The sequence below is a fragment of the Delphinus delphis genome, chromosome 8 (assembly GCF_949987515.2).
Source record: "Delphinus delphis chromosome 8, mDelDel1.2, whole genome shotgun sequence".
NCBI lineage: Eukaryota > Metazoa > Chordata > Mammalia > Artiodactyla > Delphinidae > Delphinus > Delphinus delphis.
This window is the reverse complement of record NC_082690.1, coordinates 67,152,188-67,165,669: the sequence shown is the minus strand read 5'-3', so window position 1 is coordinate 67,165,669 and position 13,482 is coordinate 67,152,188. Positions and strand designations below refer to the sequence as shown.

At 46.2% G+C, this 13,482-nt stretch overlaps 1 protein-coding gene across 1 annotated transcript; it reads left to right on the top strand.

The window, feature by feature from the left end:
* The first annotated feature begins 10,110 nt into the window (after positions 1-10,110).
* Positions 10,111-10,844, top strand: LOC132429112 (small ribosomal subunit protein eS1-like). Its single transcript, XM_069540887.1, has one exon. The coding sequence runs from the start codon at positions 10,114-10,116 to the stop codon at positions 10,495-10,497; it is 384 nt and encodes a 127-aa protein (XP_069396988.1). The 5' UTR covers positions 10,111-10,113; the 3' UTR covers positions 10,498-10,844.
* Positions 10,845-13,482: the final 2,638 nt, after the last annotated feature.

Genomic DNA, 13,482 nt, shown 5'->3' with positions numbered 1-13,482 from the left:
TTTAGTTTTACCACTTAAGCTTGCAGTCCTAAAAAAACAGTTTTGTTTTGCCTGTTTTGAGCTTTACATGAATAGAATCACGTTGGGGTTTCTGTCTGGCTTCTTTTGCTCGGTTGTGTTTATGGAAGTCATCTACATTGTTGTATGCAGCTGTAGTACCCTCATCTTCATAGCCGTATAGTATTCCACTATGTGGGTATATCAAATATATTTATCCATACTACCGTTGGTGAGCATTTTGAGTTGTTTTCAGGTTTTGACTGTTATGACAGTGGTGTAGTGGTCATTCTTGGTATGTATATCCTGGTGCCATGTGCATGTGTTTCCCCAGGGTTTATACCTAAATGTGGAATTGCTGGGTCAAAGGATATGCATGTCTTCACCTTTACTAGATACACTAACAAATGGTTTTCCAAGTGGTTGCCTGCCTCTTGCCCTCTCTCTGTTGTGCAATTGTAGCAGCTGTGCTGAGGGAAGGAAGCCACAGGTCCAGAATTGCTGGTCCCAAGAGATGCTCCAGGAAGGAGAACTTCTACTGAGAAATCAATATGTGTGCACCTTTGTTTCTTTCCACGTCTCACTTATGGGGCCCGTCAACCCCTGCCTCACTGTCCCAGCCTCTGCTGTGACAGCTCCCCATAGCTGTGCCCATTACTCCCCTGACCTCAGACTCATTTCACTGTGGTTCCCAGACTAATCTAGTCAGGACATGGAAGGCAGTTGTCATCTGAAGGTTATTCCAAGGGGTAGTGGGACCCCAGCTATCAGACAGGAAGCCAAGGGAGATTATACAGGGCAGGGGCTTGAGCAGGGCTGGTGGCAGGGTGGCACTGTCATGTCTGGAATCTGAGGGCCGATGGCAGCCTGGAACAAGCAGGGAGTAGGAGACATTAGGTCCTCACCAGGTCCAGAGACCTGGGACAGACCTAGGCTACCTTCAGCATAGCATGCCATTCAGGGAATTTTTTTTTTTAATTTAATGCCCCACAATTTTTTTTTAAATTTATTGAATGCTTCATTGTACCAGGCACTATGTCAAACCTTTATTTATTTACTTATTTTTTGGCCTCGCTGGCATGTGGGATCTTGTCCCCAGGTAGAACCCACACCCCCTGCTGTGGAAGCGTGGAGTCTTAACCACTGGACCACCAAGGAAATCCCAGGGATCTTTATATTAAGGCAAAAATCCCAACTTGAAAACAAAAAGGGGAATTTATTGGCTTTTAACAAAATCTAATGAGAGGTCTGCCTTCAGGAGAAGCTTGATTCGGAAGCTCCAGCCACGTCACCAATGGAACATCTTGCCTCTGCTTTAAGAGAGACAGTAGTTGCTAAGATGTGGTAAGATGAAGCTCCAGAGAAAAGATAAGATTCTGGAACAGGAATGGAAACCAGCAGCCCTGGCTGAGGCCAGGTCTCTGCATCTATAACTGGAGACAGCTTGGGGGGTTATCCTCCATTTTTAGGTATAGTGAGTGGCCCCAGAATGTTCCTAGTGCCTGAGGAAACATTCTTAAACTTGGGGATCGGCAGACTCACACAACACTATAGAAGCGTGTGTGCACCCTCAGACTGTTGAAAAAATTAATGTATTACCAGTCTGAGCAGCTGGGAGGGTACTCTCAGAGAGGAAAGGAAGAGAGAATGTTCTTACGAGACATGAAAAATTTGAATATATTTTCTATCTTAGACATTAGGAACCAAGGTGAGATTTGGCACAGCTTTCAGGTGGGTGAGGAGATTTACATTCTTACACGCTGTCGGAATTTCTGGGACATTTCTATGTTGTGTGAGACCAAAGGGACAGAACATTTGAACTCAGGGCTGTCTTGGAAATCTTAGAGGTACAGTAGCAGCACTGATTTTCAGTAACATTTATTATTATTTTTTTAAATACGGAAATAAAGTATAAAAACCAATTGGTCCAAAATTCCACTGATAACCTCTCTGGCATTTTTCAATACTAACACCTCTGCACGCTATTCGTATAGAGCGGTATAAAATGGAAACGCGAAATCCTCTTCCTTAGCCTCCCCTTCCCACTGGGACCCACAAGTCAGAATTCCTCATGCGATTTTCAGAAAATTGTTTCTTCAACAGTCAAACCCAGAGTAAGAAGGATTGGTGAATTGCTCTGTTAGCTGTCCCACCTAAATGAGGGGAGACCCAAAGCATTACAGGCCCTCTGGTCTCCTGTCTAATGGGCCTCGATACCCTCATTCCAGATCATGGACTCGGCTACCTGGATCTAGGTGATGGACTCAGCTCCCTGGCTCCAGGAAACCTCCCCTGTGGGCTGAGCTACACTGACCCTTCTCCCCTCTTCCTCCCCCCCACCCGTCTCCCGCTCCATCCCTACCTTTCACCAGGGCATCCCGTCCTAAGAAAGCTCACAGCAGGGGAATATTTACTAAATGAGAACACCCTGAAGGGAAAGACTTTCCTACTTGACTACATGTCTGGCTCTCTGGAACATCTTCGCTCTATTTTTTCCACGGTGATTCATCCAGGAATCATCAGAGACAGCCTGCTTGGGGAAGATGCCATTGTTCTTCCCAAGCTTTGATCAGGGTTATGCAACCTTGTGCTGGTTGGTGTCTAGAAGCCTCCTCACTTTCCCCTTGCCACTTGTCCCCAAAATTTAGGGAAGGAGAGTGTATAGTGCCTGGGTTTACATTAGCATGAAATACGTTGCCTTAAGAGTTGAATCACATGTACCCATAAATATGCTTTTGCATGACATTGGGCCTGGAAGTGAGGTTCTCAAAAATTCTCATTTATGGGCTTCCCTGGTGGTGCAGTGGTTGCGAGTCCGCCTGCCAATGCAGGGGACGCGGGTTCGTGCCCCGGTCCGGGAAGATCCCACATGCCGTGGAGCGGCTGGGCCCGTGAGCCGTGGCCGCTGAGCCTGCGTGTCCGGAGCCTGTGCTCCGCAACGGGAGAGGCCACAACAGTGAGAGGCCCACGTACCACACACACACACACACACAAAAATCTCATTTATTCATTCACTGTATAATTACTGAGAGTTTACTCTCTGCTAGGCACTGTGCCAGACCTTCAGGCCGAGAAAGAGAGAGAGAGAGCTCAGGCGTACGGACAGCATGCTCAGAGGGGCAAGTATCTGAGGGTACATACGAATGACTCCTTATAAGTAGATTTTAGAGTAAGTGAAGGCCAGTGACAAGAACTAGGCTGGAAAGGTAAATGGGGTGCTGAAGAACCTTGAATCCCAAGATCATCAACTTGGACTTTATTTTAAAGGCTGTGGGAACCTCTGTGGTTTCGAGTAGGAGAACTGAATCATTCAGGGATGCAACAGAAAGAGATGACACACTCAGATGAGGAAAATTTGAGGAGTGTTAAACAGAAAGGCTATTTACTAAGGTTTGGGTAAGTAAAATGCCATACTTGAAGCAAGAGACATGAGGGCTGTTGGTAGGAGGGGGGGAGGGGAAGGAGCAGTTACTGAGAGAGTCATGCAAAGGTCACCTTGAGAGGAGCTGTGGCCTTTGTTTAAGGGGACTCCACAGTGAGGAGGCGTAAAGACCCCAACCTCACTCTCCTCCCCCTTTGACCTCCAGCTGGTACTCCCCATTGGCCAGATCCAACCAGAAGCTAGAAGCCAAAGGAGGCCATTGTTGTGGTCCATACAGGTTCGTCCCCAGGACCAAGAGTGGGATAGAGTGGATTTGCAGGGGCAGACAGAAGATGTGCTGCCTAGCAGTGGTGTGATGAGATGAACAACTCCACAAGACCATCTTGGGCAGGATGGAGGATGAATAGAGGCAGGGGGATGGGGGCAGGAAGAGAGTACAGGGCTCTGAACTAACATGTGTCACAGAGATGGGGAAGAAGGGAAAGGTTAAGTGATACTGAAGAAGTGGAATAGGCAAGACTTGTTGAATAAGGACAAGGGGGGCATCTAGAGTAGCTGGGTACTTGGGTGGGTGGTGACACCATTACCTAGGAGCGGGTTCAAGTCCAAGGGCAGGTGCTGTTACTGGAGAAAAATCACTCTTTTCCAGTGGCAGAGGCAACTGTGAGCTGAAGCACTCCTCTGCTTCCTGCTCTGGTCAGAATGACAACGGCTTCTGGCACCCTTCTTCGTCCATTCTGTACCCTTTTTCTCTACCACTTCGAAGGCCCCAAACACCTACTTTCACAGGGGTCTGACCTTCTCAAAGTGTCCAGGCTGCAAACTGATTTCCCTGACTTCACTGCTCTCCCCTTTCCACTGGTCAAAACCCAGTCCTTTTTTTTTTTTTTTTTTTTTTTTTTTTTTGCGGTACGCGGGCCTCTCACTGTTGTGGCCTCTCCCGTTGCGGAGCACAGGCTCCGGACGCGCAGGCTCAGCGGCCATGGCTCACAGGCCCAGCCGCTCCATGGCATGTGGGATCTTCCCAGACTGGGGCACGAACCCGTGTCCCCTGCATCGGCAGGCGAACTCTCAACCACTGCGCCACCAGGGAAGCCCAAGACCCCGTCCTTTTTAATGGGAAAAACAATTGCAATAAAAAGTGGCTGACTCTCTGCAATAAAAAGTGGCCAGCTCTCTGAGGAGGTAGATGCACATTTTTAAAGGATCTGCTCTGATGAATTCATAGTTAATAGACTGTGCGAGGGAGATTTTTGTTTTTAACCCTGGACGCTCCCAGGGGCACTCTGAAACCCCAACTTCACCCAGTCCCACCACCTCAGAAGAACAAGGTACGTGACGTAGTGTCTCCTCCACAGGATGGCAGCCCCTAATCTGGCATCATGTATTACTCAGGGCTTTTCAATGGTGGGTGCAGATTTTAAGCTTGGCTTCTAAGAAGTGTGTGATATGTTTGGGATTGGGTAGACCTAACATATTCTAAAACAGCAAGGCAACTTTGGTTAAGTTTTGTGAGTAGGGTATCCAGAGTCCCCTCCACCCGCAACACAGTGACATCCAGCCGTCCTGCCCATGGGCAGCTGCCTTGAAGGGGAGAGAGCCCCAGAAGGCCGCCCCCAGCACAGGAGAGGGGTAATGGAAGGTGGGAGCGAGGGAGGTGGTGTTGCTAGGCAGTCGGCTGCTGTCCTGCATTGCCCTGGTCACACCAGTTTGTGTGTACAAGGCGGGTGCTCATGGGTACTCGCTGAGCATCCGTGTAAGCAGGCTGGACTTTTTTCACCATGATGCATTCCTGGAAACCATGTCATAATGTGATTTGTCAGACTTCCTCAGAGGAACAGCATTGGTTCTCTTTGAGGGGTTGTATTCCTGACTAAAGATGCAGCCAGAGATAAATCATAACTGTGATCAACAATCTGTCATAAGCAGAAGGCACAAGTGCCCAAATATCCTCAGTGAGTTCTAGGGCTAAACTTACCCTACAAACCTCACCAGGAAACTATTACCTGACTCCACGTGAGCCTCCAAGTACTATGTTCATTCATTCACTCATTCAGTCATTCGAGGGCTGTAGGGGTCATTGTGGTTCACTCCCAACATCAATTCCACTTCAGATAATTAGTCTTTGAAGCCAACATTGTGAGTTGTGGTCCTAACCCCTACCACCTCAGAATGTGACCTCTTTGGGAAATAGGCTCTTAACAGAGGTAATCAAGTTAAAATAAGGTCATTAAGGTGCGCCTTAATCCGATATGACTGGGGTGTTCTTATCAAAAGGGGAAATTTGGACACAGAGACACACATGCACAGAGGGAAGATGATGTGAAGACACAGGGAGAAGGCCATGCGAAGACGGAGGATTGAAGTGATGTGTCTATGGGCCGAGGAATGTCAAGGATTTGGGGCAAACCACCCAAAGCTAGGAAGAGGCAAGCCAAGATTTTCATTCGGGTTTCAGAGGGCGCATGGCACTGCCAACACATTGGTCTAGGACTTCTAGTCTCCAGAACTGTGAGACAATACATTTCTGTGGCTTTAAGCCATCCAACGTATGGTATTTTACTATGGCAGGCCCAGGAAGCTAGTATGAGCAACCACGGTAATCCCACCCTCTTGGCCCAGTTATGGCCAAAGAGCTATATAAGGGGAAGACTGCTGGGCTAGAGTCTGAGAACAGTTTTTTCTTTTCCCTCTACAGGTGCCTGGCTGTGACTCTGGGAACTGCTGCAGTCATCATACTGTAAGCCTAAAGGGCAAAGCCCTCACGGAGGAGGGCAGAGGTTGGATGGTAAGGATCTGGGGCAGGTGACCTTGCTGAGTTGCTCCTTCAGGCAAGCTAGAGCGAGCCCAGTCTCTGCAGTTCTGTCAGATGTGATGATACGATTCCCTGTGGTTTAAGGCAGAAGGTGAAGTAAAGTCTCCTCACTGACACCAGTGTCCTCCACATGTGGCCGTTGTGGATTGACTGTCACATGTGCTCAGCACTTCTCTCTGCCACCTCCCTCATGCAATGAGCCTCCAGCCCCCTCCCAACCTCTATCTTACATCCCAGTATTAAATGTGGTGGATGATTTGCAAAGATAGCTGCAATAATCCCTCTTATCCTGTAGTTTGCAATGCAACTTTGCTGCCCCTCCCATCAACAGGTGGGGTTTATTTCTCCATCCCTTAAATCCAGGCTTGGCCGTGTGAGCTGCCCTGGCCAATGGGAAATTAGTAAATGAGACACCAGCAGAGGCTTCAGAAGCACTTGTGAATTAGGGCTTATCTTTTGGCTGCCGTTGGAACCCTGGGACCATGATGCAAATGGGCCCGTGCTAGCCTGCTGGTAAGGCCACATGGAGGAGAACTGAGGCACTCCAGCTGACAGCCAGCACTACCTGTCAGACGTATGAGATGTGTGTAATGGATCTTGGATCATTCAACATTAGTCAACTGCCCATAACTGCAGCCACATGAGTGACCCCAGGTGAGAGCAGCAGAAGATCCACTGAGCTGAATCCAGCCTGAATTGCTGCTTCACAGAACCGCAAGCAAATAAAACGGCTGCTGTTTTAAGTGACTAAGTTTTGGGGTAGTTTGTTATACAGCAATATCTAGCTGACACACTGACAGACAATCCCCAATCGGCACAATTCCCTCAGAGTCATCCACATGCCAGGCACTGTGCCAGGCACTGTGGATACAATCATGAGAAACAACAGACCTGCTCTCTGGTCTCTTGGGAGAACTTAGGATATTATTAGATGCCAGACACTGTGCCAAAAGCTTTGGATATGTTAACCCAGATGAGAAGTTTATACAGTTGTCACCCTTATCTTCCTACTGAGGAAACCAAAGCTCAGAAAGTAAGAAAAGGGACTTCCCTGCTGGCACAGTGGCAGGGGACACGGGTTCAATCCCTGGTCTGGGAAGATCCCACATGCTGCAGAGCAACTAAGCCTGTGTGCCACAACTACTGAGCCCGCATGCCACAACTACTGAAGCCCATGTGCCTAGAGCCCATGCTCACAACAAGAGAAGCCACCGCAATGAGAAGCCCATGCACCACAACGAAAAGTAGCCCCTGCTCTCCACAACTAGAGAAAGCCCGCATGCAGCAACAAAGACCCAACGCAGCCAAATAAATAAATAAAATTTAAAAAAAGAAAGTAAGGAAGGGCTTCCCTGGTGGCGCAGTGGTTGAGAGTCTGCCTGCCGATGCAGGGGACATGGGTTCGTGCCCCGGTCCGGGAGGATCCCACATGCCGCGGAGCGGCTGGGCCCATGAGCCATGGCCGCTGAGCCTGCGCGTCTGGAGCCTGTGCTCCGCAACGGGAGAGGCCACAACAGTGAGAGGTCCGCGTACTGAAAAAAAAAAAAAAAGAAATGATCTAAATGTTTGTTGGGGGAGAAGGGTCTCAAAATCTGCAAACTGCCAAGATTTACTAAGGGTCTCAGAAGAGTTAACCTAACTTATTGAGGGACAGTGACCCATTAGAGCCCTTTGGAGGAGGATGGCTAGGATGACACTGATACATGAGAGAGAGCCGAAAGAAATGGTGAATTCATCTTGAAAAGCATGCAGGTGGCCACTGTTTTCAAATCTCTGGATGGCTGCAATGGGGAAGAGGAGGCGGCTTGCTCAGAGGGTGCCCTACAGATGAGGACAATGAAGGAAGGCCACATGGAGGTGGATGGCAGCCAGCTGAGGAAGAGCCAAGAGCCATCCAGGCATAGGACAGGCTGGCCTGTAAGATGGTGAGCTCCCCACCCCTGGAAGTATCCAAATATCCATTCTTTCATTTGCTCTGTCAACATATATGAATTGTGGTCCAGCAATACTTTGAGCACCAGACAGGCAAGGTTCCTGCTGTCAGGAAGCTTGCATTTTAGTGGGGAAGACAAAAAAATTTTTAATTATAAAAAAAAATTAAATAGGGTCATGGGAGAGTACATTCTGGGTGTCTCCTTTGGACTGGGTCATAGGGGTGAATATCAAGAAGCAGAATGGTGTCTTAGCAAGGAAGGTGTTAAGGGAACATCAGGTTCCTAGGGACCTTTGAAACCCCTTCCATTCTGAGTCCATGACCTCACATAACACTACTTGCACATTTGTTCCCTAGTGACTACCAGGTGAGCCTCCCCAGAAGGCGGATATGGCTGAAGGAACCTTGACCTGAGCCCCCCGTGCATGCGTGGTCAGGGCCAGGGGGTCCCAGGCACAGTGGGGTGGTGGCTTCCTTTATTTCCAGCTGCCACCTCCCTGCGTTTTGCCTGCCTTGCAGGCTTGCTTGCATAACTGCTGGGCTTGGTTTTATAGCACAGCACAGCACGCAGCTTGTAAATCTTCTGTCACATCATGAAATGCCAGTAATTTCACAGCCAGGGATTCCTGTTCTCATAAAGTCCTCCCACCAGCAGACTTGCATCTAAAAGTGTCCTCTGGACAGACGAATTGATGTCAGAGCTGCTCTGGGCCAAACACTGAGGCAGGCAGCCTCTGCCACCCCCTTAGCTCCCCTGAAGCCCCTAGAAGTGAGGGTCATGACTGCTAGGCACGGCCCCTTGGACACAGCTCCTGGGAAGCAGAGGATATGGCAGCCCCACATTGGGAACTGAGGCACATTTATCTTCAAGCCTGTTTGAGGGGGAAAACACACTTCTAAGCAATATGCACAGTTGTGATCCATGTGGGGAAACATCCACTTACATTTATATTTGCCAGTGACTCTCTCAACCCTGGCTCCTATTAGAGTGACCTGTAGAATTTTTAAAAGATAAGCTTACAGAAAGAGGCATTTCCCATGGAGATTCTGACCCAGTAGAATCTAGAATCGAGAAAGGGGCCCCTGCATCTGTATGTTTCACAGGTAAACATGTGCCTCCTAATTCATGAGAAAACGAACAAGGACATGTGGCAGCCTTTTAAAATGGTCCCGTGATCCCCACTCCCCTTGTGAGTGGGCTGGACCTAGTGACTCACTTCTATGAATAGACCAGGGAGCAAAATGATGGAATGTCACTTCCAAGACTAGGTTACAAAAGGACTATGGCTTCTGATGGGCGCCCTACCTCCTTCTCTTCCTCTCAGGGAAGCTAGCTGCCGTGTTGCGAGTTGCCTATGGGGAGACCCATGTGGCAAGGAGTCGATGTCCCCAACCAACAGCCAGCGAGGACTTGAGGGCTGCCGACAGCCACGTAAGTGAGTTCGGAGACGTGTTCTCTCCCTATCGAGCCTTGAAATGACTGCTGTCCCACTGACAACTTGATTGCAGCCTTGTGAGTGATCCTGAGACAAAGGCGCCCAGAAAAGTGCTCCCAGGTTCCTGATCCACAGAAACTTCGAGATAATCAATATGTTTTGGGGGTAATTTGTTACAAAGCAATAGATAACCAATACACACATGCAACAAAACATTCATGGTGGCTTAACTCTGCTAGTGCGATTATGAGTGACCTGTATTTTCCTCCTTTTGTTCATCTATATTTTCTAATTTGTTAAAATTACCATGGATTATATTCAAAATGAAAAAACAAAAATCATTTTCAAATTATGTTCAGTAAAACTTCTAGAGGAAATCTTTGGAGAAAAAAAATCTTTGCGACTTTATGTAAGGCAAAGCTTTCGTAGACAAGTCACAAAAAAGGGTAATCCAAAAAAAATAAATTGGACTTTACCAAATTAAAAACTTTTGCTCTTCAACAAACATCATTTAAAAATATGATAGCCTTTTGGCTCTCAGAGCAGCACCATGGCGGTCGGAAAGAAGAAGCGCCTTACGAAAGGCGGTAAAAAGGGAGCCAAGAAGAAAGTGGTTGACCCATTTTCTAAGAAAGATTGGTATGATGTGAAAGCACCAGCTATGTTCAATGTAAGAAATATTGGGAAAACACTAGTCACGAGAACTCAAGGAACCAAAATCACATCTGATGGCCTCAAGGGTTGTGTGTTTGAAGTGAACCTTGCTGATCTGCAGAATGATGAAGTCGCATTTAGAAAATTCAAGCTTATTACTGAGGATGTTCAGGGCAAAAACTGCCTGACTAATTTCCACGGCATGGACCTTGCCCGTGACAAAATGTGCTCCATGGTCAAAAAATGGCAGACCATGACTGAAGCTCACGTTGATGTCTAGACTACCCATGGTTATTTGCTTCGTCTCTTCTGTGTGGGTTTTACTAAAAAACACAATAATCAGATTTGGAAGACCTCTTATGCCCAGCACCAGCAGGTCCGCCAGATCCACAAGAAGATGATGGAAATCATGACCCGAGAGGTGGAGACAAATGACTTGAAAGAAGTGGTCAATAAATTGATTCCAGACAGCATTGGAAAAGACATAGAAAAGGCCTGCCAATCTATTTATCCACTCCATGATGTCTTTGTTAGAAAAGTAAAAATGCTGAAGAAACCCAAGTTTGAATTGGGAAAACTCATGGAGCTACAAGGTGAAGGTAGTAGTTCTGGAAAAGCTACTGGGGATGAGACAGGTGCTAAAGTTTAAAGAGCTGATGCACATGAGCCACCAGTCCAAGAATCTGTTTAAAAATCAGACTTTTAATGGTGACAAATAAAAGACCTCATCTGTGATATTTAAAAAAATAAAAATAAAAAAATAATAAAAATATGATAGACAAGCCAAAGATTGGGAGAAAAGATTTGTAAATTATATATCTGATAAAGGATTTTTTCCAGAATGTATAAAGAACAACAGAAGACATACAACTCAATTAAAAAATTATGGGCTTCCCTGGTGACGCAGTGGTTGAGAGTCCGCCTGCCAATGCAGGGGACACGGGTTCGTGCCCCAGTCCAGGAGGATCCCACGTGCCGCGGAGCGGCTGGGCCCGTGAGCCATGGCCGCTGAGCCTGCGCGTCCGGAGCCTGTGCTCCGCAACGGGAGAGGCCACAACAGTGAGAGGCCCGCGTACCGCAAAAAAAAAAAAAAAAAAAAAAAAAAAAAGAGCAAAAGATTCAAATAGACATTTCTCCAAAGAAGATATACAAATGGCTAAGAAGCACATGAAACGATGCTCAACATCATTAGTCATTAAGAAAATGTGAATTCAAGCCACAAAGAGATACTAATGCATACCTATCAGAATGGCAATAATCAAAACGACAAGTGTTGGTGAGGATGTGAAACAAGTGTAACCTTGATACATTGATAGTGAGAAGGTAAAATGATGCAGCTACTTTGGAAAATAGTTTGGTGATTTCTTACAAAAATTTAATAGAAACTTACCATATGACCCACTCCTAGGTATCTACTCAAGAGAAATGGGTAAAAACATGTCCACACAGAGACTTGTAGGTAAACACTCATAGCTATGTTATTCTTTTTTTTTTTTTTTTTGCAGTACGCGGGCCTCTCACTGTTGTGGCCTCTCCCGTTGCGGAGCACAGGCTCCGGCCGCTCCGCGGCATGTGGGATCTTCCCGGACCGCGGCATGAACCCATGTCCCCTGCATCGGCAGGCGGACTCTCAACCACTGCGCCACCAGGGAAGCCCTGTTATTCTTAATAGGCGAAAACTGGAAACAATCCACATTTCCACCAACAGATAACTAGATGAACAAAATGTGGTGTATCCTTACAATGAGATACTACTCAGCAGTAAAAAGGAAGAAAGTCCTAATTCATGCTGTATCACTGGATCACAAAAACAGTGTGCTAAGTAAAAGCAGTCATGTAGAAAAAGAGTACATATTGTATGATTCTGTTTATATGAAATGTCCAGAAAGGGCAAATCTATATATCAAGTAGATCAGTGATTGTTTGGCGCTGGAGTGGGAGTGAGTTGGACAGTTAAAGAACTTGAGGAAATGTTTTATGGTGACAAGTATGCTCTAAAACTGGATTGCGGAGGTGATTGCACGACTGTATAACTTTGTTAAAAAGCATTGAATTATTCACTTGCAATGGGTGAGTTTTATGTTTCTAAATTGTACCTCAATAAAGCTGTAAAACTGTTATGTGTGTAGCCTTAAACCCAATAATTTCAGGCCAAGAGCATAATCTGAAAGGTACACAAAGTCTTACGTCAAGTATGTCTGTAACAGTGGGTTTTTTTTTAATTTTATTTTATTTATATTTTTTTATACAGCAGGTTCTTATTAGTTACCTATTTTATACATACTAGTGTATATATGTCAATCCCAATCAACAGTGTTTTCTTTAAGTTAATGAAAAACTAGAAAAAAATCTGAGTGCTTAGTAATAGATAATAAATGATTAGTAAGTGGTGATCTACTTGATAGAATAGTGTGCAGCCATTAAAAATGGTATTTACAAAGAATCTTTAACAACCTTGGAGAAATGCTTAGGATAGAGTACAAAACTGTTTCTTATGGCCAGATTTCTCCAAAAGGAAAAAGAGTCTATGTAAAACTGTTCATTTTTAAACATAGTTGAATTTGCTCTGTGAATGTGTCTGTATGCACAGCATAACCAGATGCATATCTGAACATAGTTTTTTTTTTCCTTCTGCACATTTATAAATAAGAACTGCTGGTGCCTATAAGTCAGTTCTATTTTCTTCTGTCCTTCATTATCTCTTCTGTTTTTGTTTTTCAAAAAGCATGTATTTATTTTAAAATCTGGAGGAAAAGTTGTTTAAAGAAAACAATGGCACTAGCTCCTTGCCTGTCAGAGGAGAGGCTGAGGTTTCTTGAGTGAGGGGTACACCCTGGCCTAAACAAAATGATGTAGAGGGCTTATCAGCAGCTGCTGATAAATGGCAGTGAGCACACCTGGAAACAGCTGTCTGAGTCCCATTCATCCCAGCGTGGACTCAGCAGCCAGTTAGAGATGCAGGAACAGGGCAGGGCATGATGCAAGAACAATTTCCTCCTCATTAGCTAAGAGGAGGAGGTACTCCTGTCATAGAGAGTCCCCCAGGGCTGGTTTCTTTGTCACTGCAGGGTGATAGGCAGGACAGGGAGTGATGACCTTAGAAACAGTTGCATGAGACTTAATAGAAACTGCTGGAAACCCAGGTCTACAAGCTGTGGCATCATGGAGACAGCCTAAACACTGGGGACGAGAAACCAGGGTTTGAGCCCTGGCCCTGCTGTGGAAGCCATGCTCTGTGGGGTCTGGGACAAACTACTGATCTTCA